The 25,220-nt window shown below is 40.3% G+C and overlaps 1 protein-coding gene across 3 annotated transcripts in view; it reads right to left on the bottom strand.

Moving 5' to 3' along the window:
* LOC111655879 (collagen alpha-1(XI) chain-like) overlaps positions 1–25,220 on the bottom strand; it is an 86,674-nt gene that overhangs the window by 19,011 nt on the left and 42,443 nt on the right. For all 3 annotated transcript variants that reach the window (XM_023407414.2, XM_023407415.2, XM_023407416.2), the window contains 21 exons: positions 25,151–25,195; positions 24,211–24,264; positions 24,072–24,116; positions 23,015–23,068; positions 22,798–22,905; positions 21,464–21,517; positions 18,717–18,770; positions 17,387–17,431; positions 17,019–17,072; positions 15,772–15,816; positions 15,334–15,387; positions 15,157–15,210; positions 14,468–14,521; positions 13,956–14,063; positions 12,963–13,052; positions 10,066–10,119; positions 7,221–7,328; positions 6,980–7,087; positions 4,470–4,523; positions 3,891–3,944; positions 50–157 (listed from right to left, as the gene is read on the bottom strand). In XM_023407414.2, coding sequence (XP_023263182.1) covers positions 50–157; positions 3,891–3,944; positions 4,470–4,523; positions 6,980–7,087; positions 7,221–7,328; positions 10,066–10,119; positions 12,963–13,052; positions 13,956–14,063; positions 14,468–14,521; positions 15,157–15,210; positions 15,334–15,387; positions 15,772–15,816; positions 17,019–17,072; positions 17,387–17,431; positions 18,717–18,770; positions 21,464–21,517; positions 22,798–22,905; positions 23,015–23,068; positions 24,072–24,116; positions 24,211–24,264; positions 25,151–25,195 — 1,404 coding nt within the window. The remainder of the gene's footprint in view (positions 1–49; positions 158–3,890; positions 3,945–4,469; positions 4,524–6,979; positions 7,088–7,220; positions 7,329–10,065; positions 10,120–12,962; positions 13,053–13,955; positions 14,064–14,467; positions 14,522–15,156; positions 15,211–15,333; positions 15,388–15,771; positions 15,817–17,018; positions 17,073–17,386; positions 17,432–18,716; positions 18,771–21,463; positions 21,518–22,797; positions 22,906–23,014; positions 23,069–24,071; positions 24,117–24,210; positions 24,265–25,150; positions 25,196–25,220) is intronic.

The raw sequence follows: 25,220 nt of genomic DNA, 5'->3' as shown, positions 1-25,220 counted from the left end.
GATCTGGGTGTCTTGTGTGTTTATCTAGAGGATGCACACTTAGACTTACCTGCAGCCCGATGGGTCCTGGTAGACCTGGGAATCCTCTGGGTCCTTCGTCTCCTTTCTGGCCAAACATACCCTGCTGTCCTCTCGGTCCAGACTCACCGTCGCTGCCCTGTGGGAGGTCAAAGTTCACACAATGCAAGCATCTTTATTCTGATCCCCATTAGCTGGAGGTTTAGGAAATGCAAGTCCACAAACACTCATATCTGTGTGGGTTTTTTTCTCTTATGGGATTTCTTTGCTCTCTTAATCCTTTTCAAGGTTATGGAGCATATCTAAGCTCGCATGGTGGAGTGTGAGTCGACGCCCATATTCTAACAAAGGCTGAGGATGGACGGTTACCTTAACTGCCTTTTCTGAAGGTCATTTTATGGCAATACCATCCATCCATCAATTCTCCACACCCACACAGTGCTTTCAGTGTCAGGAGGGGGCAGGAGCTTTTCTCACAGTGAACTCTGTACAGGCCAATAGTCTGCATCTCAGACATATCGCAGATGGCATTCATTTAGATTTTAGTCAATTTAGAGTTTAGATTAGATAGAAAGTACAAGGGCAACTGTCCGAGCCACTGGTGCGCTGTGTTGCTGGGCTACCTGGGGAAACAGCAGCCACCCTACCAAAGCTTCTCATCAGGGGAAGCAAGATGAAGTACAGTACAGCCAAGGGGTTATGGTAAACAGCCTATGTGAAAGATGCTGACTTCATCTGTGAAGTCAGAGGTGCGCAGGGCTTCAGCGGATAGAAAGGGGAGACTACAGGGAAAGAGTGAAGTGCTGACAAACTGGGAGTTTTCAGTTCAAACGCATGTCAGCAGTTGAAAGAGCTTGAGGAGCTCTCGCTGAGCCCTGGGACATGTAGGCAGCCTCAGGTGCTGGTTCTGAATGCAGAACAGTTAAGAGGGAAATGCTAGGTGATTACAGGTACCGTGAGTACAACTTTGAACCAAAGAGTCGGCGACAAAGTGGACTAAAGTTTAGAGAGACTTTAAACAAACCAAAAAAACAGACACAAATCTGACTGCCCCAACACTTCCTGAGGGAGAGTGGAATCAGAAATGTTTCTGGCCCTGTGCACAACCTGCACCACTATTTTGGCAGACTGTTTCCATCCTTGATGGAATTGGAAAGAAACCTCCAAGACAACATGGAGGACAGCGTAGAACAGTTATCATCACCAAAATATGAAGCTTGGTTTGCTTGTGTATGATTAGTGAAATGGTCCAACGGTGAATAATGTCAAGTATTTATGTGATTATGAGCAGCGAAGCCCCACAGATAGGATGTAGGAATGGATTTTAAAAAGAAAAACATAGGATGTTACATTATAATTAACATCAAAAGTCTAACCCAGTACGATAACACTGGCGGAAAAGTAGTTAAAATTGTTTTCTTCTGTCTAAATGATGCCATGATATTTTGTCCAATTTATCCCCGATCTAATGGGCAGCAGGTCTCTCCATTACTGTCCATCACTCACACTGGAATTAATGACTTCTGCTCGGCATTAATCCAACAATACTTGCAGTTTCCAAAACTGACAAACTGTATGATATAGAGCTGGCTCACTGTTTTCTGAATTAAAGATCTAAAAGAGAAGACGTGCTGTAGTTCTAATTAGTAAAATGCTTTCTCAGAGGCAATCACCTTTAATCATTATAAGTATTAATATTTGCCAACGTTGAAGTTTAACATGTTAGGTCTTAGTATTAATGTGCTGTATCTGAAATCTGAAGTGTGGCCGATTTAATGGACTGAGGTATGATTCAGCACAACCACTTGTACAGCACCTGTGGGTACAAGAGATGCTCAGGCCTGGAGGCATCACACATGTGCTCAGGCAGGTGTAGTTTATGAGTCACCTGAAGTGCATCTAAATTCAATACATGTTTAGACTGTCCATGAAAAAAACATTAAGTGCCTATTTCAGGATTATTGTTTGCCTCATGTTATGTTAGACACAAACTTTTATATCATAAAAATGTGTTTCCTCCAGCCAAGTCAAATTTCAGAAATTATTCTTGTACATCTATGTATTTTTTATTTTTATCAGATAGTGCCAAATAAAAACCTACTACTTATTTGTAGAAAAGGATGTTTACCACATCCTGATGGAGATCGATACCGCCCTATGTCTATAGGCTCTTTCATTCCAAACGCTTCACCTTGGTTGCATCTTGTAGACAAAAGCACTGGCGACTGAGCTCTTGCAAACCTTGTTAAGCCTTAGCTGAACAGGAAATTGGTTCATTCATTTTCCATACAAACACTAACATTTCTCCTTGCCTGAGAGGTGGGGTAGATGTAGTCAAACGTGATAACAACATTAGGACATGCAGAAGTAAGAAAAAAATAAAAAAAAAAAAAATAGGGCAGCTAATGGTGAAACTACACAGCACGAGTCAGGACTCCGTTATGAAGATATGAATACACATGAGCAGACTGACTCACCAGGACAAACAACTGTTAAATAATTTGTTATTCAGCTTGGGTGCGCTACCTGCTCACGGCAATCCGTCTCACCAGGTCTATTCTAGCCCCCACAGAGCCCTGCAGATGCTGAATTTTTGCTAGAATGGTTGTTAAGGCCTGATAATTTACAGCAATGAGCCGTTAGTTGCCCCGAGGCCATCAGCTATTGTAGAAGCAGGACTTATCCTGTTGTGTTAATGAGATGGATGAGTAGAGGATGCAGCATACAAGGCAGTATTTTCAGCTAGGTCTGGTGCCATATGAGGTAATAATTGGAAATGATTGGCAGGTGGTGGTACCATTGTGGTTTGTGACCGTTTTGTAACTGGAAGGTCACTAGTGTAATCCTATGTAAGAATCACAAAGCAATACAAAATCTAAATTTATAATTGCAGTGTAATTAATGGATGGGTGCTTAAACAAAATTCTACCGAATGATGTGATGACAGAACTCCTTGTGGGGTACCCTGATATTAATACGTTACATTACTCATGTTACTCAAGTAAAAGCTGTGGTTAAGATGAAATTGGTGTAACATTCCTATGATAAAATGTTGGGCATTTTTAAATGAAGAGGGATTACAGCCAAAAGGTTTTTGGACTGCAGAGGCAACAATAAAAAAAGCAATAGTGCTTGCATAATGTATCTCTGACCTGGCTGGAACAGCGCTAAATGTCTGATCAACTAAGGAATAAAACATTGTTTCTTAAATAGGGCCACCTTATTGTAACAGGGGTCTCCAACTATGCACCATTAAGAGCCAAGTGTGCAGTTTTCCAATCTATCTAAACACTCTAACAGCTCATTTAACTGATTGTCACACCATCAGCAAGAATAAAAACCTGCAGATGCTACACATCGCTCTTAACAGGATATAGTTGGAAACTACTGGATAACAGGGTGCAGTCTGACAGAAACAGACGTGATTCTGTCATTTCGTCATGGGACTGCAGGCCTGGAGGCAGCTAGTTAAAAAAAAAAAAAATCTCTGCCCACAGGCTTTTGGTCCATTTCCTGTTTGGAATCATCACTTCATGAGACCTTGAATTGAAGTAAATATTTAAAACTTGATTTACCATTTCATTGTTATGACACATGACCCACAAAGGGGCTAAAATTAGAAAAATGACAATTGCGTTGGCATTGGATATGTTGGGGAAAAAAGGATTGTAAAAAAAACCTGCCAAGTATAGGTTAGAAAATGTCTTGACATTGACATTTGGGGAGGATATTGGTGTGCACTGGTTACCAAGTAGCGGCACTTTTTTCACTTCATGTTTTATTCCTGAATAAGGCATCCTTTAATAAAAGTGCATAGTAATATTTCATGAGGGAAAAGTTGACACCAGATGCCCGGAGGAAGTGATACTCACAGCTGGGCCAGGAGCTCCGACCACACCCTGAAGACCACTTGGACCTGGTGGACCCTAAAAACACAATGAACAATGAGATACGCAGTCTGAGACGAGATAAACCCGCTGTTTCCATTTATGCCAGAGAACAGCAGAGGTTATTGAAAAGATTTACACACTAAAGCTGTTGATCCTCATACAGACTGTCTACCTGAGGGGAATAACATTTCTCTAGAAGAGAAAATATATTTCAATATTTAATGTATTTGTAACAAAAGCCAAAGTCACTTAAAAAAACACATGTATGCAGAGCACAATGGTATTTTATATATCTATATATATTATAAAAAAAGCAACCATTTAGGAAACATAACAGCATTTCAGTTAATATTTTATAGGCTGCAGACAGTTTAGGGCAAGGTAACCTGAGATGAGTCATTGCCAAGTAACCTATGTTTCCTTAATTTATTCAGTTCACTTCAGAATTCAGCACTTAAGATTAGTGTTTCCTTGCTCAGTTAGCATGGATTATCATTCACAACTCGGCTTCTATTAAAAAAGTTATATAAAAAGTAACAAAGAGAGAAAATCCAGACTCACAAGTTCCCCCTTGTCTCCTTTGCTTCCCTTCTGTCCAGGTCCACCGACTTCCCCCTGTGGTGCAATACAAACAACAGAGCTCACATCTCTGCTCTCCATCTTAACAGGCTCTTGGCTCCCATGTTTAGTCAAAGTCCAATATCTTAAAGTGTCACCTTTACCATGACTGGGCAGTAAATATTTCTCAAGAGATTCTAATTTGATTGGCCCACAAACACCTTGGGCGAGTGTTTGCAATTAATTGATTGGCTTCCTCTCTAACCCCATTGGCACTTTGATTGACGAAATGGTGTGCCGGAAGATGTGACTGGGATCGGAGAGGTGTGATGGTTACAAATGTAAAGATGCTGATCTGTGGTTTAGTGTATCAACTGTGGATTAGGGATTTTCTGGCCTGAGGGTAAACAGTGTGTGGAGACTGCCGGCTCTTTCAGTACATATATATTTGTTTATCTGTGTACAGGGGCAACAAAAAGTACGCGAACCTGCATTTATGTATAGATTTGCCATAAAACATGTTCTGATCATCATCTAAGTCACAATTAAAAACAAACACAATCTATTTTATATTACTAAACACATACATCATTGAACTGTTCTTGTCCGTGCTGAAAACATTATTCAAACATTCACAGTGTAGGTTGGAAAATGTACGTGAACACTGAGGCTAATGATTTCAACAAAGTCTATTTGGAATCAGGAGTGAGCAAACGTCAATGAAACCAGACTGGAGGTTTGGGTTGGAGCTACTACTTATAAAATAACACTCAAACATTTTGAGTTTGCCATTCACAAGACACATCTGCTGCTGTGAACCATGCCTCGCAAAAAAGAGATTTCCGAAGACTTAAATAAATCTGAAAGGGTTACAAAATCATCTCAAAGAGTTTAGATATTAATCCTTCCACAGTCGGACAAACTATCTCTAAACGGAAATGATTTAGTTCCGTGGCTGCTCTCCCGTAAAGTGGGCGTCCAGCTGAGATGACTGCAAAGGCACAATGCATAATGATCAGTGAGGTAAAAAAAAAAAAACAGCCCAGAGTAACAGCTAAAGGCTTAAAGGAATCATTGGAGCTGGTTAGCATCTGTATTCATGAGTCTATTATATGCAAATCATGATGTGTGGTTGCATGGAGCATGGTGTCCATTGCAGGATATGATGGAGGAAGCTGCTGCTCTAGAAAAAAAAAAACCCATCACAGCGTGCGTGAGGTTTACCAAACAGCAGCTTGACACACTCAGTCTTGACAACGCTGCTGGGAGAATGTTTTTGAAAATCTTTGGTGAATAGTTTGCGATGAACATGTAGCACTATGTACGGCGTAAAAAGGGCTCCATGAACACTGACGTGAGGTGGAGGGAGCATCATGATTTGGGGCTTTGCTGCCTCTGGGCTGCTCGCCATCATCGAGGGGAAAATGAATTCTCAAGTTCATCAGTTTATCATTATCTTACAGGATATTGTCAGGGTGGCTGTCCACCTGCTGAAGCTCAGTAGAAACCTGATGATGCAGCAGGACAATGGCCCTAAACAACAAGTAAATCTGCCACAGAATGACTTCAAACAAAGAACAAGCTCCTGTTGGAGTGACCCAGTCAGAGCCCAGAACTTAACGTGGTAGAGCTGCTGTGGAATGACCTGAAGAGAAACGCTGACAACAGAAATCCTAACGATATGTCTGAGCTGAAGGAGTTCTGCAGGAATACTTCCTCCTGAACTTTGTGCAACTTATTACTGAAAACGCATTCAAGGTTGTTGTTGCCCAAGGAGGTTCAAAAAGTTAAGTCCAATGATTCACTCACTTTTTCCACCAGCACTGTGAATGTTTAATGGCTGTGCTCAGTAAAGACACAAAAGATTATAGTTGTGTATGTGATATCAGCTGAAGCACATTGATTTTTGTTTTGTACTTGTGACTCAGATGAAGATCAGATCATAGTTCACGTTCATGTTCACGTACTCTTTCTTACCACTGTAAGTTGAGCAATAATCTGCTGCACGAGTGATAATATTTTCTATAATAGGAAGAGAGTAGCAACAGAGTAAATGAAAAAGCATATTTGTTAATGCTGCATTTTCTATATATATATACATATACATACGGTATATTAAGACATGTCTCTCTAAAATAGCCATGGTGCGTCAAATGTAATTATAATGATAGGCAGAAGAATAAAAAAACCAAAGAACACAGTAAGAAGACATGAAGAGAAATGCATATGACATCCTTACATCTCTGATCAGACGCTGCCAGCTGAAGACAGGTCGTGTCTTCTTTGATGTTATAAGGAATGTGTTTTTTGTTTTACAAAAATCTTTGCAGTTGAACCATAATGTTCTGATCTCAGGAGCTGATTGTTACAGATGTTGGCGTTGAACTCTCCGTTCGTTTTTTACCCATAATTAACCTTAGTATATGCTTTTGTGAGGAAAAATATCTAATTCTCTGAGGTAGATGTTGAAATCAAGAATTCCTAGTATTCTAATATATATAACTTTGTTCTACCTTGTCACCGTCTTCTCCAGGGGGACCCTGAGGACCAGCCGGACCAGGAAGACCAACAGGACCTTGAATTCCATCACGGCCGGCAGGACCCATGGGACCTTTCTCTCCCTAAACATGACATTGATAACAATCATAAGGCAGTGTCACATTACCATCAGTCAAATCAGTGCTGTCCTAAAAGTCACAGTGCATGCAGAGTCAAAGTAGCGTTTGACTGAATCAGTTGGACAGAAAAACTCACAGGAGCTCCTTTTTCTCCGGCTGGGCCAGGTGGTCCTTGGGGGCCGTTGCGTCCTGTCAGACCAATGGGACCTCCGGGGCCAGCAGCACCTCTCTCTCCAGTAGAACCCTGTCACCAAAGAACAAAGGCCCATCACTCACTGCTGCATTATGCGGCAGCTAACTAGAAAAGTCAATTTCCTGCAGAGAGAGAACAGTGTGGAGCAGATGAAAGACACAGGAAATGTGCTTGGTCCAAGTTGAACCATGAAAAGTCTGAATTCATTAGAGAGGCTGCATTAATTAAAAACATTTTCAAGAAATACCTTTTTCCATAGACTATAGCCACAATAATGTAAAGTGCCTTAAATATACCTGAATGAATCAGCTTCACTGTTTTTTCAGTTTTCACAGAACAAGACCCAGATTAAAAAAAAAAAAAAAACTTGATGTGCCCATACAACCAAACATGTTTTAAAGACAATATTTGCTGAAGTTTAGATTAAATGCAACATGCACACATTACAATATGTAGAATAGAATATGTATCTTTGTATTTGATTATTTTTTTTTATTTGATTTATAAGGAGCTGCAACGACAATAATGTTAACTGTGATTTATAAACTGGTAACAACAGCTGCTGTCAGCCTCAAAGCTTCACTCCGATGAGAACTGCTGATGAGTAAACGCTTATCTGACTAATAGGATTCAGCTGCTTTCCTCTGTCAAGGCCTCATGGAAGGTCTCGCCATTTTTTCCCACATTAGCGTGTCTTATTACTCTGATCTTTACTCTGTCCAGGTGGGTGCTCATCTCTGTCGTGGTGGCTCAGATCACATAAACTGTGACTACATTTTTGATCAGCACGTCATTATGGCATCCTCCTACCAGGCCAAAGATTCACTCTGATTCTCACACACACACTGATTCATCTGCTGATGTGAGCTGCCACCTGGCACTCATATGCCTGGCCCATTTCATGACAGACATTGCTGGTGACACACACACACACACACACACACACACACACACACACACACACACACACACACACACACACACAAAGCTCCAAACTGTCAACCGCAGCCTGCCAACCTGCTCGCCAGGACACACACATACACACACAGACATACAAGTTTCTTTGACTCACACGACTTCAGATTGTTTCTTTCTGTTTCCCTCCCTCTTGTTTTACCCCTGTCTCTCACACATGTGATTCTGTGGCTAGAAATCAAAACTGCAACACAAAAAACACGCTGACAGACACACAACCAAAGTTCGTCACTCAACTTGTCGCATTCATCCTTTCTGTTCTGTTTCGTTTTTGGGTCTGTCTCTTTCAAAACGCATGCACATAGCCCCCTGAAAAGACTAGGAAACTGCAGCACACACACACAGCACAGACTTTCCCACAGCACAACAGCAGCTCAATCTCTGGCAGGAAATCGATGGAGGAAAATATCAGATCTCTTGTGTGCGTGGGCACTGCACACCGGCTCCCTTTTTTTTTTTTTTTTTTTTTTAAAAGGAGTTTTTTCAAACACCACCAAAACAGTCTATCACATGTTTTCAGCCAATGGCTCACTTTCAAGCCAATTTAAGAAAACTATCTCATTTCGCAGTGGAAATGGTTTCACTCTTTCAGAGAAAGCCCCTCTTCTCACTTTCATCATCTTTTCATCCGTGCTCTGCATATCCGCTGTCATCTAATCTGGTGTTGCTCTGTCGCTGGTGAGCAGGGGCAATTATCGGGAGCCTGCGTTTAACGCTTGAACAAAATGTCAGACAGTTCAAAGCTGCCTGTCAGTCAGCTTTCTGTACAGATTCACCGCCAGAGCTCCCGAGGCTGGGTTCAGAGACAAAGGCAGCGAAAAAGTGCCCCACTTATTTATGGATTACCCTGCCACTCCTTCTCCTTTTCAGGGTCCTAAACTATGTAAGAGCAAGTCAGATTTGACACAGTACAATGTGTGAATGCAGCTATAGCATCTAAAAGGATCGCCATTACTGTGATTAGGTTAATCAGTGATGCAGAAGATGCAACATAAGTTTCTACAGCCACAGAGAAAAATCCCAAGTGTATTATCAACTGAGCGAAAAGTTTTCTAAAAGTAGTGCTCATACAAAAATAATAAAGGCTGACAATAAGACACAACCTTCTGCCATCTGTCCCGGCAGCAGTTGCTATAGTAACAGCTAAATGTGAGTAGAAAAACATTGCAGACCAATCAAGTTACTGGGATGAAACTAGTTGTTGTTCAATTAGGCAATTAGGCAATGATTAAGCCATGCTTCAAAGTGACGTTGTTGGGCACTCTCTTTAATTTAATTCCAAAGAATATCTCTTAGCTGTTTTACAAACACTACAACTCAAGCAGCATAGTGTTTTTACCAAACTGTGGCACATAAGCCTCTCCCTTTAAACTGCTAAAATGTAATCATTATAAAACTATAGTGTTTATCCTCTGCGGAGCAATATGATACTAAACAAAAACACAGTAAGAATGAGAGGTGATCTTCAGTTAGAAAGATTTGTAATTGTGTGCTCACAGATGTCCATATTGTGTATCCTACAAGGTTTCACACAAAATAATATCAATGAAATATAAGATCCAAACTGAGAATTATCTGTTTTAGAAGAAATATGAGTAAATGAGTATGGCTTACCCCCCCCCCCCAAATTGAACTAAGCAACTACCTGCCCTACTCTACTGTACCACCTCTTCACATCGCATGTGCAGCTGAATCACGGGAGAACGGAGGTGCGCGCAGCATGTGCAACTCCGTTCTCCAAAAGCACAAGTCACTTTTCACTGCAATCTCTGTGGCAGGAGAGATGAGGTAACCATAGCAACGGGCTACTTACGATGGGGCCGGGGGGACCCTGAGGCCCTTCTCCTCCCTTTAAGCCAGCTGGACCCTGAAAGCAGAGGACAGGAGAGGGTTAGATCTCACTCGCTGCGGGCTGCCGCTCAATGCCATTCAAAGAGCAGTAATCACAGCTGTCAAATGGGCCTTTAAATGTTTCTACGTGCGTGGATGTGTGCACCTGTGTGTGTGTGTGTGTGTGTGTGTAGATATGTGCATACCTGTGTATGAGCATGTACTATATATGGAAGGCGAGGGTCCAGAGAGGTATTAAATAGCAATTTGTGATTTATACACACTATTAAAAAGGTGGTAAATCATTTTTGCATTTATATATTAGTGATGTGAACATTGAGTTCGTCCCACTCTCGTTTTGCAAGGTTTCTAACCCCTACTTACAGCATGCCTTCTAGATTTATAAAAAATGCGCCTCTCATGATGTGCTTTCTTTGAATTTGCCTTCACAATCAACACGTAATTCTTTCCTGATTTACTGAGGCAGCAGGTCAATAAAGGGTCAGTTCTACCAAAATACCAAAAAAAACAATTTTCTCTTTGGTTTTATTTGTCCAGGTTTTGCGATATCAGTCTGGGAGATTTCTTCTATCACCCCAATCACACAGAGCTGAAAGGATTTTTGGTTGCGGTGCTCACAGCAAATGAAAAATTACATTTAAAATATCCAGCAGCACAGATTTCATTGGAACTACTTTCTCCCAAAGAAATTGTTCACAGTGAAGTCTGTGGACAATCCAGAGAAAAGCATCGTGTTTCTGGAAAGAGACGCTACTGCTGAATGCTCCTAATGTAATATTTCAACGATGTGAGCACCACAAATGAAATCCCATTCACCAGAAGAGACAGACATGTTGAAACCTGAGCACATTAATCCAAACCTACCTTCCTGGTTATACACCACAAGATGGGTGAGGTGGGCTGCAACTTTACGATTATTATAATGAAAAAATGCCCATTACAGTTTCCCAAAACCCAAGGTGCCGTCTTTCAATGTTTTGTTTTGTCCCACCAACAGAAAAATCAGTTGATTAAGAACAACAAAGAAAAACACTAAGATTGCACAATTGAGAAGTTGGAACCAGCTAATTTAAAAAAAAAAACTTTTTTGGCATTTCGCTTGAGAAAATAACTGAAACAATTAATTGATTATCAAAATAGTTTTTGTGATTAATATTCTGGCAAATGACAGAATGAGGAAATTGGTTGAACAACCATTTATAGCAATCTGGCAATCCCAGTTGCACTATGTTAATGAGCTCGATGGGTGGAAATCCAGCTTTTTTATTTGTCTAAAATCATCAAATTCAGAAAAGAAATACTACAATAATAAAACATTTTCTTTGGCTACAGCTCAACTCGATTGGTGAAAAATTGGCTATTTCTTAATAAGTTATGATATAGCTTCATCTGTAGGCGTATTTATATTATTTATACAAAAGGTTCCATTAAATGAGCTTAAACGGAAATGAAAAATAGAAGGGATGAAGCCCGCAGTGGGCAACAAGTTCAGGTATAGTCCATCTATCTCTGGACCCCTGTCACTTCATACAGGTCCCTGCCCTTGAATGGCAATGCCTGGGCTGCTGAATCACAGCACCAGGAGACTGAGGCTGCATATGGAAAACACAGTTCACCAGAGGCAGTAAAGACTTTCATTATAATAACTAATTTACAGGCTCCAACAGAGCCAGGGGGTGCGGAAGCTGCCAAGCAGACTCTCCACCTCTCCGGCTTGCACATTTTACCACGGTGCATTAGAAGGCTGGAGGGATCTTTCTTTGCTGGACACACAAAAAGTTGTTTATTGGCTTGTATATCGCTACTGTGCCTTTCCTCAAAGACTGAGAGATGGGATAAAGAGTGTGTGTGCCTGTGTGTGTGTCTGTATTTGTGTGTGCGTGTGTGTATGTGTGTGCCAGTTCAAAATAGAAATCAAACTCTTTGTACCTGCACTGCACTCTGTCAGCAAACAGAATGAGATTATCTTTTTATGCTCTTGCTCATACAACAGTTGTACACCTTCATGTGTGTTTGTGCCGGTGTGTCACTGGATGGGATCACTTGAAGAGAGAGTGGGGTGTGTGTGTGTGTGTGTGTGTGTGTGTGTGTGTGTTAGCTCATGCAGTGTGTGCATATGTGTGTATGCTGCCATTATGAAGAGAAAGCCATCCCCCCTGCACACATGGGACAAACATAACGGTGGTAATAAGTCTGGGCAGGGCTGTTGTGCGCTCTCTTAATGGTCAGCCTTGAAATGAGCTTCAGCCTCAACAGTCCCTCAAGCTGATCCTCAGTCAGCCTCTAAAACCCATCCCCTCTTCACCTTGAACCTTTTCTCACCCATACCCACTCCTTTTGAGAATTAATTTGGGTTACTCAGCAGGCTACGTAGCATGCTCACAGAGTCGTGGCTTTGGATCTAAATCATAGGGCTGTGACTCATTCTTCGATCGAAAACAAAACAGGAAATCCTTCTAGCAAAGGACCTGAAACTAGTGCAGCTTTAAAAGCCTCTAAAATGCACAGACTACAGGTGATTACAGAGACATTCACTAGCTAAAATGTTTTGCCAAAGCCCCATTTACAACACGCTTTAACCTACCTCAACCTTGCTGAGATAAATGATGATAAAGTGAGTTAATATTGTGTCTGGACTAGTCCTCTCCATTACTTCTGTGTAAGGCAGCTCTGCACCTTCTAGTCAGGTCCATTGCCAAGCCTGACATTTGGTTTAACAGCAGGTTGTTAGCCCTGTAATTGGAGTTTGGAGCTCAATTCAGCCGGGTGTTTGCTCAGGATGTGGGATGAAACACTTCTATGTGCACATGTGAGTTTATTTGCCTGACTGTGTTAATGTGTGGGTGGTCTGTGTGTTACCATGGCCCCTGGAAGACCTCTTGCCCCCTGGAAGCCCCTCAGGCCAGCAGGTCCTGCCTTGCCACCATGACCCTGGGGACCTGGATCACCCTACAGAGGGAGACGGGATAATACTCACTTAACTGACATCTGTTGGGTAATCATTAAACACAGAATTGCTTTAGGTGAAAAACAATAAAGAGAGCTGGATCGGCAAGAGAAAGAGAGAAAAAATAGCTTGATGAAAGCTGAAATTAAATTATTATTTGGGAAAACAGTGATTAAGTGATTAAGGAGTAATGGCAAAATAGGAGGGACATGCCAAATTTTAACAGACAACCATCAAAGGAATGATAAAGATTACAATACACCTGATATTAAACAAAGTTACCATGTATACTTTTTAGGGCTTGTACCACTGTCCTTCAATTTTCCAATTATACCTTTATTCCAGATCGTGAAACCGCTAAATTAAGACCTCCTGTTCAGTTCTTGAACAAGAAATACTAAATTTTTAATCTTTTGAAAGCATTCAATTTAACAGTAAGAGTGTATAAAATCTTAAAAAGCTTGAGAAGTGTTTTAATTCTGATGTAGGTCATTATAATTACAATAACAAACATTACATCTAAATAAACACATCACTCAAGAACCTTACATGACTTCAGTTGTTATTATGCTGTCTGATTTTCCAATACAATATTCTATACATAGCAGCTCTGTAAGTGCAGCTCTGGCCACAACAATTGGTTTCTCTTTATTATACTTGGTTTACCCATAAATAATATTAGAATAAGTCTGTTACATAAAAATGCAATGGGTAGTTCAAGCGCCAGGATACAGAGAAACGAACAATAATCTCCAAGGAAAAAAACAAAGAAGCTAGACCACTTTCCACTGTGGTCCTCGAACATATGAGGTGGAGAAAAACAGGATCGACAACACTTACCATAACATGTAAATACTCATCTCTGGTGGAGTGTGCTTTTATAACACACAAAACAAATCATTTACCTTTCCACCCTCTTTTCCAGCAGCTCCAGGTAGACCTTGCTCACCAGGTGGACCAGGAGAGCCTGGGTGCCCTCGCTCGCCGCTGGGTCCTGTCTCTCCAGTTGGTCCCTGTCGAAGGCAACAGAGATGTATTAAGGTCAATGTGCTATAAATATGTCTTCACCTGTGTCCTAAAGGAGATATGATACTATGATACTGATACAGTAGTAGCACCTGAGATTAGAGTTTAAGATATCTGAGGTGATGCGCATAAACAAATCATACTTTACTTTAACAAGTCTTAATGAGATGCAATAATTTATTTTCAGCCCAGACCTCATTACCTAAGGCATCCAAAAATCTATCTAGAGCTTTTGATTCATCTCAATAACAATCTGTGCATATGGGTATTTTATAAGATTTAGTTGTTAAGGGTACATACTTAAATATCAGTGTCTGTCCAACAACACACGCAGGATAATCGAGGAAGTAGCTCCTAATAACCACAGTAGTGAAGTGTGCTGTATATCTACCTGAGGTCCAACCACGCCTCCAGGTCCTGGGGGTCCAGTCTTTCCTTGGAAGCCCTGAGGGGGAAAAATAGAGATGTCTACTTTGTGCTGTACATTATATGAAGGATCTGAGCCATACAAAATATCAGTATGAAATCATCGGTGGTGTCAAGTTTATTTGTACTGTACAGTACTCTCACCCTGCTGGCTAATATTTCATTTTAGGGATAAATAACGTCATTATAAAAGCACACTAAATATGTAATTCATTACCAATATGAAGAATTACTTGCTATCAGTTCCAAGTTTTGGACATGTAATCAAAGAAAATGTTGCATGAAAAACATGTGCAACATACATAACATTACAGTATCTACTGTTATGGCATCAGTATAGAACCCTATATAGGGTGAGGCCCTGATGACTGGTGGTATCGTGATCAGTGAGCATCAGCTGTCGTGACAATACACTACATCAACTCAGCTGTACTGCAGTGATTATATATTAACATTTTCTATTGCTTCTGCTTCACTTTCACCCTACAAACACATTTTGAATGCTATTTCAGTTCTCTTCATCCATGCTTTACTTTTTGTGTAACCTATCCAAGAGGGCAAAAGGCTGAGTTGGGAGAGAGTGGGCGCTGATGCGTGACGTTCAGGGTCAAATGGCTCAACACAATCCATTCACAGATGAAACTACCCACTCACCGTCTCTCCCCTCTGTCCGGGATGACCAGGCAGCCCATCTTTTCCTGGTGGGCCCTGGGGGTGAAAAAGGTAGATGGTTCATAAAAAATCAAGACATCAGGTTGTAAGTGTGTATTAATATTTGAAAAGCTTCTGTGAAAATTGTCAACATGGACTTGTTTGACAGCAGCTACTTACATTTGGTCCTTTGGGTCCAGGGAAACCGACAGGTCCCTGTGGCCCTTGAGGTCCCTTAAATGAAAAGAAAATTAATGGAGTGAGCAGAGAGGAGAGATGAGAAACACAACATAGCTTTAACTTGGAATTGGAATTTAATTGGATTTTAGTTGGCAAATTTAGCTTTCTTACCATTGTAATTGAGAAATAACTTTCATTAACTTTTCATTATAGATGTTTAGGATTTTAGCAACACAATTAGGTATAAAATCAGTTAGCCAATGGAGTCAGCAGCTGGAGCACAGGCTTTATCCACCTTTTGAGTTTGATGTGACAAATAGCTGTAATCTCTTTGAGATAAGATTCAAGTACAATGTACCTGATGTACTTTTGCTGTCACTCAGTGCACAAAACTTCAACATTTCAGGAGGCATTGATCAAAGAATATGTGATACTAACCCTCTCTCCTGGCGGGCCAGGAGGTCCATCATTGCCTGAGGTGCCCTGAGGAACAAGGGATGGCACAAAGAAACATTGTCAACTTTGTCAAAACTGTCAAAGTATGAAGTGTGAATGAAAGTTATGTAAAGCACTGACATTGAGGTTATACAGGAAGTGTATTTGCACAGCTAGTAAGCAAATACATCTGTTCAATGCCATTGATTCTATTCATTTAGATAGCAGGTATATGTTTATTTTTTTGTTTGTTTATTTACATCCTCATTAGCTACTATAACAACACGCACAGGCACAACACATAACATCTGGCGTCCACATACACTGTAAGACTCAACAAAACTGAGTCAAACAGCAGACAAACAGAGACAAAACAACACAGTAATTCAGAAGCCTATCTGGTACAATGGATAGTTCTACATAATTGCATCACCTCTTAGAGACCTGAAGTAATCAATAAAGCAACTTCCATCCTCTGATCACAGATAAGTCAGGATGGCTGGCTCTCTCCATCAATATCACATTTCAGAAGGACTAGATTTACTTTCCTTTCCTAATTTCTTTTTTTTTGTTTTACATTTTTGTCAAATCTAATCTACTTGCCTGTTCAATATAATTTTATTATAAAAAATCATCTGTAATAACTTTGTCACTGCCTGTTCCACAGTTGTGTAAAGAGTGCGTGATTTTTAACTCATGTTTTGAATTAAACACTATACAGTTTGCCTTTTCTACATCAAGATCAATTTGTCTACGGTTACCCAGACTTTTATGAACTGCAGTTCCTCATTTAAAGACCTCGGGAGCTAATGTGTGTATTGTGAAATATCTGCGTACAATGCACAGCTGGTATTCTCAAAAATTAACGGCAAATGATTAATAGCAATAATAATAAACTTTATATATACAGCACCTTAGCAGCGATTGCACATTAGTAAAAAATTTAAATATAAGTGGTCCTAAACAGCTTCGTTGTTGCAAACCACACATTAGTACCTGCCATTAAAATATACTGTATATTTCCTATAAGTAAGATCATTTTTAATGTGCAGCTACAGATGGTTCAATGTCATAACAATTCAACTTAGTCAATCATAACTTCTGATCAGTTATGTCAAATGTAATATTTAAGCTACTTTCTGTGTAAATTTTCCATTCACTTTAATTCTGTGTGTGTTGTTAAGCATTTAGACATATTCCCTATCATTGACCACACTGTTAAATATTGAACAAATGACCCTTGCTCTCACCTTTGCACCTGGTTTTCCTGTTGGTCCTCTTGCACCACGCCCACCACGTGGACCCTAAATACACATTATATAGAGCATTACAGTAATGGTAAGTTAAACAAATGGCATTTTGTCTATTTTGTTCTATATTGGAAAATATAACAAAACCAAAACCAATACACAAAGTAATAGCATAAAGGGCAGGTAATCAATATCTAGTGCCCTCTCTGCCTGTCTCTACAATTCACTACCCAGCGCATATCTCCTCAAGACGAAAAGGAAAATACAGCCAATACACAACTACACAAAGGAAGAGATTTTCATTTGAACACAATAAATCATTTATGTGGATGGTTCAGTCTGCGTTGGCAGACGGTTGAATTGCCTACCGTTGGGCCACGTTGCCCTCTAGGGCCAGCTTTGCCGGCGATTCCCTGAAAAAGAAAAAGAAAAGCTTTGATTTAGGACAAAATCATTCCTTGTACCATCAGCCAATATGAGTACTTTTTCATCTCTTTTAAGAAGTTTGAGCTAAAGCAGTTCTATAATAACAAATACACTCAAACATGAGGCAGACACAAATGCTAAGGGAGACTGAGTGAGAGATGAAATAGAACCATCTGAGCATCTTTGGACAAAAATAAATAATCAAATTGCTGTGGTAAGTGGTTACCCACAGGCCCTTGACAGCTTGAACTACCTGTCAATTCTAGCACTATGGGGCCACGGGTATCTGCCTCTCAATGCAAAGCCTGTCTGAGAGCGGAGAAGAGCTCGTCTCGTCAAAAATACCCCCCCCCCAATTTACATCATCTTTAACCCTTTTCACCTGGACCCATTCTACGGTCACATTCACAAAGCTGAATATAGTTGTCAGTCCTCCCTCGGTTGCTAAGGCCCGATTACACCACAAGACCAAAAGTATGTGGACACCCTTGTTTTCACACGTTTTTGGGTTGTTTTTCATGGTTTGGGCTTGGCGCCTTAGTTCTAATTGAGGGAAATTTAGTTGCCACAACATACAATGATAGCTTTTGGACAATAGCGTGCTTCCAACTTTTTTGGAAAAGCCCTTTCCTGTTTCTAAATGACAAACTGAGGTGAATAAATACATGGTTTTCCCAGTTTGTTGTGGGGAAGAACTTGACTGGCCTGCACAGAGCCCTGACCTCAACTCCATCCAATGCCTTTGGGAAGAACTGGAACGACAGGCCATATTGCTTACCAGACCTCACTAATGCTACTGTGGCTGAATGGAAGAAAATCCCTGCAGCCAGTCTTCCCAAGAGTGGAGACTGTTAGAGCAGCATAATGCTGCCAGTGGTGTTGGAATATTCAACAATCACAAATTCGGGTATTTACATATTTTGTAGTGCAGTTCATACACAGCTGGGTTACAAAAACAGTGACACACACATTCTACATCTGAAGTGCAAAGCACACTGTCTACAGGTTATGTTGCACTATAGAAAAAGGCTACAAGTAGATTTCAAATCAATACTTGACAGTATTTTTTGCTTCTGAGTCCTCAGTTGGAGTTTAATCACCAATGTCTTAGTTACAATACATGTGTCTTAGTCTGCTGAGACTCACTGACCATGATGTGTTTCAGTATTCAACGCTATCTGCACTTACTTCCCTTTGCTAAATAGGAAAGCCCACAGTGACTGAGTGTACATGTCTTTAATAAGGGAGAGAATAATGAATTTTGTGGCTCACCCGTGCTCCCTTCTCGCCATTCGCCCCAGGGAATCCAGGGAAGCCGTTGGAGCCCTGCAAGACAAGTAAAAGAAAAAGTGAGTGAGTGAGAAAGGAGCGGCAGATAGGGGAATACATTAGAGAGCTGGAGGGTATAAAATAAGAGATCCCTGCAGTAACAATGTTACAAAGGCTGAAGAGGATTTAGCAAAATTCCTTTTGCGCTTTACTGACCGAGGCTAATTAAAAGTCCTTACACAGTGTAGGTACTGCCATACTAACCAGCAGATTCTTATCACTCATTCTTATCACTGTGTTACAGTTTACAGTTGTGAGTTCCCATAGATAAATGAGCAATCTCTTTTAAATGCTTCAAACGAACTCAATTGGAAAGTCTCCTCCTCGCCACTTAAGACTTTCTGACACACACAAACAGACAGAGGTGATGTTAGCTTGTTAGCACAGTTATGAGGCAAAGTAGGAAGTTAAAAAAGACAGGGGGAGGAAATAAAGACAAAGGAAGGGAACAGCAGCTCCCCTTTGATACCCATCAGCAATTTAATGATTGGGCTTTTGCAGGCTGTGCCCTCTGATAGTGATGATGGTGCCAGCCAAACAAATACTAGGAGGGCAATCGCTTTTGGATGAATAAAAGGAGCGCCAAGAATAAAAGGAGTAGCAATACAGCCTCACTTTATGCAACATTAGGTCAGAAAAATGCTGTATCTATTTAAGTTGAATGTTTCTTTGTCTCAGCCTCGTCTGGGTGCTTTGCGTTGCGTTGCAAAACATTCTCTGATTCATAGCACAACTTTAGTGCTCATTACTGCTCGCATGCATATGTATACATGGCATAACACTGTGCTGTAGAAGCAAGGCCAACTCAACAAGGTGGCGTGGGCAGAATTGCAAGAAGTAAACAGCCTAACGCTGTGGAGACAGCAGGAACTGGAGATCTATGCTGCTTAATTTGTTTTTCACAGAGGTGCAGTTATGGTAAACTGAAAGGAGAGCTGGTACTGGACAAGCCTGACTTGTGCCACAGAGATAAGACAGTCCACTGAAGCTATTGCAAATGGCATCCAGAATTAACGGTGTGGGAAAGCTGTTAACAGAGAGTGATGGGGTGCAGCAGCCAAAAACACAGCCAGTGGAGGGATGCGTGCACAGGCTGATCGAGGGGGATAAAAGGCTGCAAACGAGCCAGGACTCTGACCCTGAACCTGCTCACGAGGACGATGTGACATTTTAGTGTAGTTGCTCGCTTGTAAGTCGCTTTGGATAAAAGCATTTGCCAAATGATTGAATGTAAATGTAAATGTACAACACTTATGAGACTGTGCTGTGGGATCATGGGCTTTGCAATAGAATCAAAGGCAAATCATCTTTTAAATACTATGAATCCATTTAAGGCTCTTAAGGTCCTGTCAAACAAACTGTAAAGTATCTTTAAAATTATAGAGGATTAGGTCTATAAAAGCGTTCTCATTATAAGTTACCACAGACAGTTTCAAACTTTGTACAAAAAGCTCAAAAGCTGGATATTCCTTTTTCTAGAGGAAAAGAAGAAGAGACTGTGGCACTGTTTGTACCATGCCAAAGTCAAGATGCCTTTGTCTTCTCTCTCTCTCTCTCTCTCTCTCTCTCTCTCCTTTTTTGAAGCATACAGAGTCTAAAAGGAAGATCTGATCCTGGGCTCCACTGGGAACCTTTGTGGGCAGCCTTTGTTAAAAATTATTTATGGAGACAAACAAAAGAGTATCCTTTGTGGTTTTTTTTCGTCTTTGCTATTACTGCAGGCTTTTACTACATATTCATTACACTGATTCTACTTGTGTATAGTTTTGTTCAATTGTGAAATATCCTGTAATTAAACAAAATGGAACAACTGATTTCAAATCACTGGAACAAATGGATGGAAACCGTCTCAGCTCCATTCTTCTGCGTTTCCCCCACTTTGTGTAATTTGCCCAAGTCTCTTTTTAATGTGTGCGCCGCGCTCAGCTCAGATCCTGCTGACATTAACACACAGAGCAGGAGACTTGCCTATCTGGATGTTGTGAGAGTAGGTGTATCTGACCCGTCATATCAGTGCCAAGCTGTCAGTGCTGACAGCAGCAGAGAGGAACAAGCTGCAGCAGCACATCTTGATAGTGGAGCTGTGGCACGTTGGTCAGTGCTACAGTGCAAGGAATGCCAAACTGTTAGATAATGTCTGGAAGAGTTTAAGGAAGGAGGACAGCTGATGACCCCAGCAGGTGACCATGCAAGTTAAGCTCCTTATGAGAGCTGTGGAGAGAGTACAGTAGGTGTCTGCTTGGGTTTGTGTTTGTGCGAATCAGGGTTAGTCAGCAAATCAGCAAGTTTTAGAAAAGGCACATGGGAGCAAATTTAGATATGAGTGAATGCTGATCAGCCAGACCTCTTTAAAAAGATTAGGAAGTCACCAAGAGAATCGATACAGAAAAACAGCAAACATTCACACATGAACACACATGCAATACACGTATGCGTTATGTGCCCAGGCAGACAGGAGACGCAAGCGCACACACACGAGCATGATTTCACACTGAAAGGCAGTCTAGTTAGCGTGAACATTACCCTTCAGCTGCTCACATTACCATGGCAGCAAACAGCTTCTCTGCTGAAATGCCCATGACCAAGACACTGAATCTACATTCAGCCGGCCCTGATCTCTGACCTCCCAGGGGATTATGCACAACAAGTATCTCTCCACATTGAACAATAGAACACTGTTCATCACATACCTTAGAGCCTTGTCTTCCAGGATACCCAGGCAAACCAGGGACTCCAAGTTTTCCCTAAAAAGGAGCAAAGAAAAACAAAACCAAGACATTGAATTCTCATTGTGTCACTAGAGACTGTAGTAAAGTTCACAGAAGCATTGCAAAAAGCAATAAACTTATAACCATAAAGTTTTACTTCTGGTGTGAGAAATTTTTTAATACCACGTTTATGCACATGACATCATCCGTGCAGAGGCTTTCCTGCTTTTCACCCATTTATGTGAATTCATTTTGGTCCATCTAAGCCATTTCAGACGCGGTACGGTCATTAGGAATCACACGGAGTCTGATGTAACTGTCCTGTGTGCTTTTAAACAAAAGGTCAAGTCGTATATTTTTATACAGATCTGACTATGACTCCATTACATCTCACTCCAGTGCTGGTAATTTGTACTTTGACTTTACTGTCGCACTAATTTTAAACAACTCAAGGTGAAGACGTCAGCAGATTTGACATTTATCGATAAATAAATCTTAAAATCTTATTGATATATAGTAGCATAAGTAGCAATGAGAAGGGAATTAAAGTTTGTATTTGTACCAAGTGGGATTAGCTCATCTGTACGGCAAATGTTGATTTCAGTTTTAGCAAAACGACTAAAATAACTTGTTGATAAAGTTTAGAGCTGCAAATAGTCTTCCTTTTTTTATATGAGCTCTAATAATTTTTCAGTGTTTCATATCTACAGTTGCTGATTTGACAATTAGTCCTGTCTGGCATCATTACTGTGTTTTCATGATGTAGTTTTATCCACAAAGATCTTGTTGTAACCTTTAATACTAATGTGTTATAGTACAAATACTGCAGCACAATGAAACAAGATACTCTGTGGAAAGATAAGCTCCGTGGAGAAACGTCAACATGATCCAATTAAAATGGGACTTTTACAGAGCTGAAGGGGGGTGGAAAAAAAACCAAAACTTCAAATGATCAAAATAGCTACAAAACTGTGGTGAACAGTTCTCCCCCAGATCTGCGTCTTTCCAGTTCAGTTCAGTTAAGACATCCCCATTACTTTAAGAAAAGAACAATCTTTACTCTGGTCTGTTTTTCCAACCCTGCCACACTCAAACAGCCCTTGTACTCCTACATCTACTTATATATGAGTGACTTTCTGTATATGTATGTTTGAACCGGTATTGCTCTTTAAAGCACTTTGAACTGTATTTGTAAGACACTGGACTCTGTAAGTGAATAAGTGAGCTTGAATTCCAGCACGACAATAAAACACATTAATCAAATGAGGAAATAAGGAAAATCCACAGTCCAGCCTTCGTGGGTATTGATTATTTACCTTCTCTCCAGCTAATCCCATGGGACCAGCTTCTCCGCCAGGTCCTGACTTGCCCTTGGGGCCCTCGGGACCGTCCTCTCCTCTGGATCCAACTACACCAACCTCACCCTGGATGCAAAGAAAACAAATGTAACCAAAGTGATTTCCTTTACTATCCTTTCATTATTATTATTTTTTTCCACAAGCATCAGTTTTATCTTTAGAGAGGATGATTCACCTTGTCACCCTTGAGACCCATGTCTCCTTTGAAACCAGGAAATCCATCTTCTCCCTGAAGATGAAAGAGACAAAAGTATGATTGTTTAGAGATGAGTGTTTTATCCAGTACCACAAAGACAAAATGATTACTCTTCAGTAAGATAGTTCAACTGTAATACAGCCGACTTTATAAAACAAAAATGTGGAACCTTGATTGACTGTTTAAGTGACAAAACAACAGTGATAGTGACACATAGCTTTAAAAAGTTTATCATTGCAGTTTTACAGTAACATTGAGAGGTGTAGAAACTCCTTAGGACAGAAAAATACTGACATCTAGTGGCCACTCCACTGACGCATTCAAATGAAGTTATGTTTCTTTCAGTGTGTTATTCTACTGACATCTGGTGGTTAAAATTGAGAATGCAGTTCTCAAACTTTTCCAAGGTGCTACAACCAATTTCATGAAAGCTCTCCATATTATTCATATATTTATATATTGTATATTACATTATATTATTACAGTTTTTTTGTGATATTTTTATGCATGAAACCACTCAGATAATAAAAAGCAATGCAATACAATATGATAAGTATATCATTTATAAGTGTGATCTTTGGGATTGGTAAAATACTAGTCCCACAGGACAGGGCAGGATACTTAAGACAGATGTATCAAAGTATAAGTAGCTTTTAACAGCATATTCAGTATTTTTATGAAATCTCTGAAGAGCTCCAATTTCCTGACTATTTAGTGGAAAATCTACAGAGTGGCACTGAGGTAGCAACAGGCTACGTTCAACCACAGCAATCCAAGAAAACAATGGCACCAGATCAATCTTCACTGAAACTACCCTACAAACAGCCTCATTCTAGTTTAATGTTCCACACTCCATTACATCTCCGTGGCATGATGACTTAACTGCCAGCCTGATGGGCCTTTCAAGAGTTTTTCCACTTTGCTGGATTCAAAGGAAGCCTCATTTGAGAAGGAATTACTACTCTGATGGGTCCATTTTTAGGGGAATGACATTTGTCAACCATGTTGAAAAAGAGGAGACTGGAGAGGTGTTTACCTTTTCTCCTTTGCCACCTTTAAGGCCTCTGATGCCCTCAGCACCCTGGAGAGGGAGAAAAATGGAGTCAAGATGATATTCAGGGAAAATGGAGATTTATCATGGCAGGGTGGTACTGCATGACTAAGATAGTGCCTACTTTCACACCACGAGGCCCAGGGTAGCCAATGGATCCCATAGGACCAGGAGGACCCTAAAATGTAAAAAAAAAAAAGGATCATGTGATCAGTGAAGTGAGTGTTACTGTAGCTTCAACCTTTACTATGCTTTGTCTCTACTGTATTAAATCATTTTCTTTCATGACACAGTTACACATATTAAAAGGACAAAAACCAAAATTAAATGGACATAAGTAAATGGACAGTGCCATCTGATGATGTTAATATCAAATACTAGACAATACAAGAACGAAAATCTAAACAAATCTAACTAATGACAAATGAGCTACATTCAAGCTAGCTAATATCATAGCATTTCACTTCAATTAAATTGATTAGCTCTTGGACATTTTTAATATTGAACAATTTCTTACCAAATTTTACATTGCTTGGTATCATCATGTAAAATGTTTTACATAATTAACATGGTGGGGACAGTTATATTAAAAAAACAAGCAAAAAAACCTGATGGATTAAACTAGAATCCAAATTTCAACAGCACTATAGGCTGCCCTAACTATACCTGGCTGGGGAATATGGCACAATGCCCTTGCTGCCTCTGTCTGGTACAAATAATAACTCAGTTTTAATCTTTTGCCTCATGAACACATCGTTGGAAAAACATTATGATCACCATGTCTGAAACTGAGGGATTTTGACTGTACAACACTAATATTTTACAGTAAAATCTCTCACTAAATACTGACCATAAAAAACACAGTGTATTCTATTTCTGAGACAACTTACCTGATGTTATCTAAATTGTGTGGTTATATTAAACCTGGCCCCTTTGGCACACTATAAAGGCTAAACAAATGCTAAGTTTAATTATTGGCAAAAACTGCCAGTGAGTCTGTGAGAACTGAAATTATGGACTGTACTGTAAAATCCAAATTAAAAGCTAAACTACATAATACTCACAGCTGTTCCTTTGTCGCCTGCAGGACCTTCTTTTCCTGGGTGACCCTAGAGCAGTCAGAGAGATCATTTA

This window comes from Seriola lalandi, unplaced genomic scaffold, assembly GCF_002814215.2.
Source record: "Seriola lalandi dorsalis isolate HSWRI2012SDOR001 ecotype SW California unplaced genomic scaffold, Sedor1 jcf7180002054334, whole genome shotgun sequence".
In the NCBI taxonomy this organism is placed as follows: Eukaryota; Metazoa; Chordata; class Actinopteri; order Carangiformes; family Carangidae; genus Seriola; species Seriola lalandi.
Note: the sequence above shows the minus strand (reverse complement) of the source record. Positions and strands in the feature narration are given on the sequence as shown.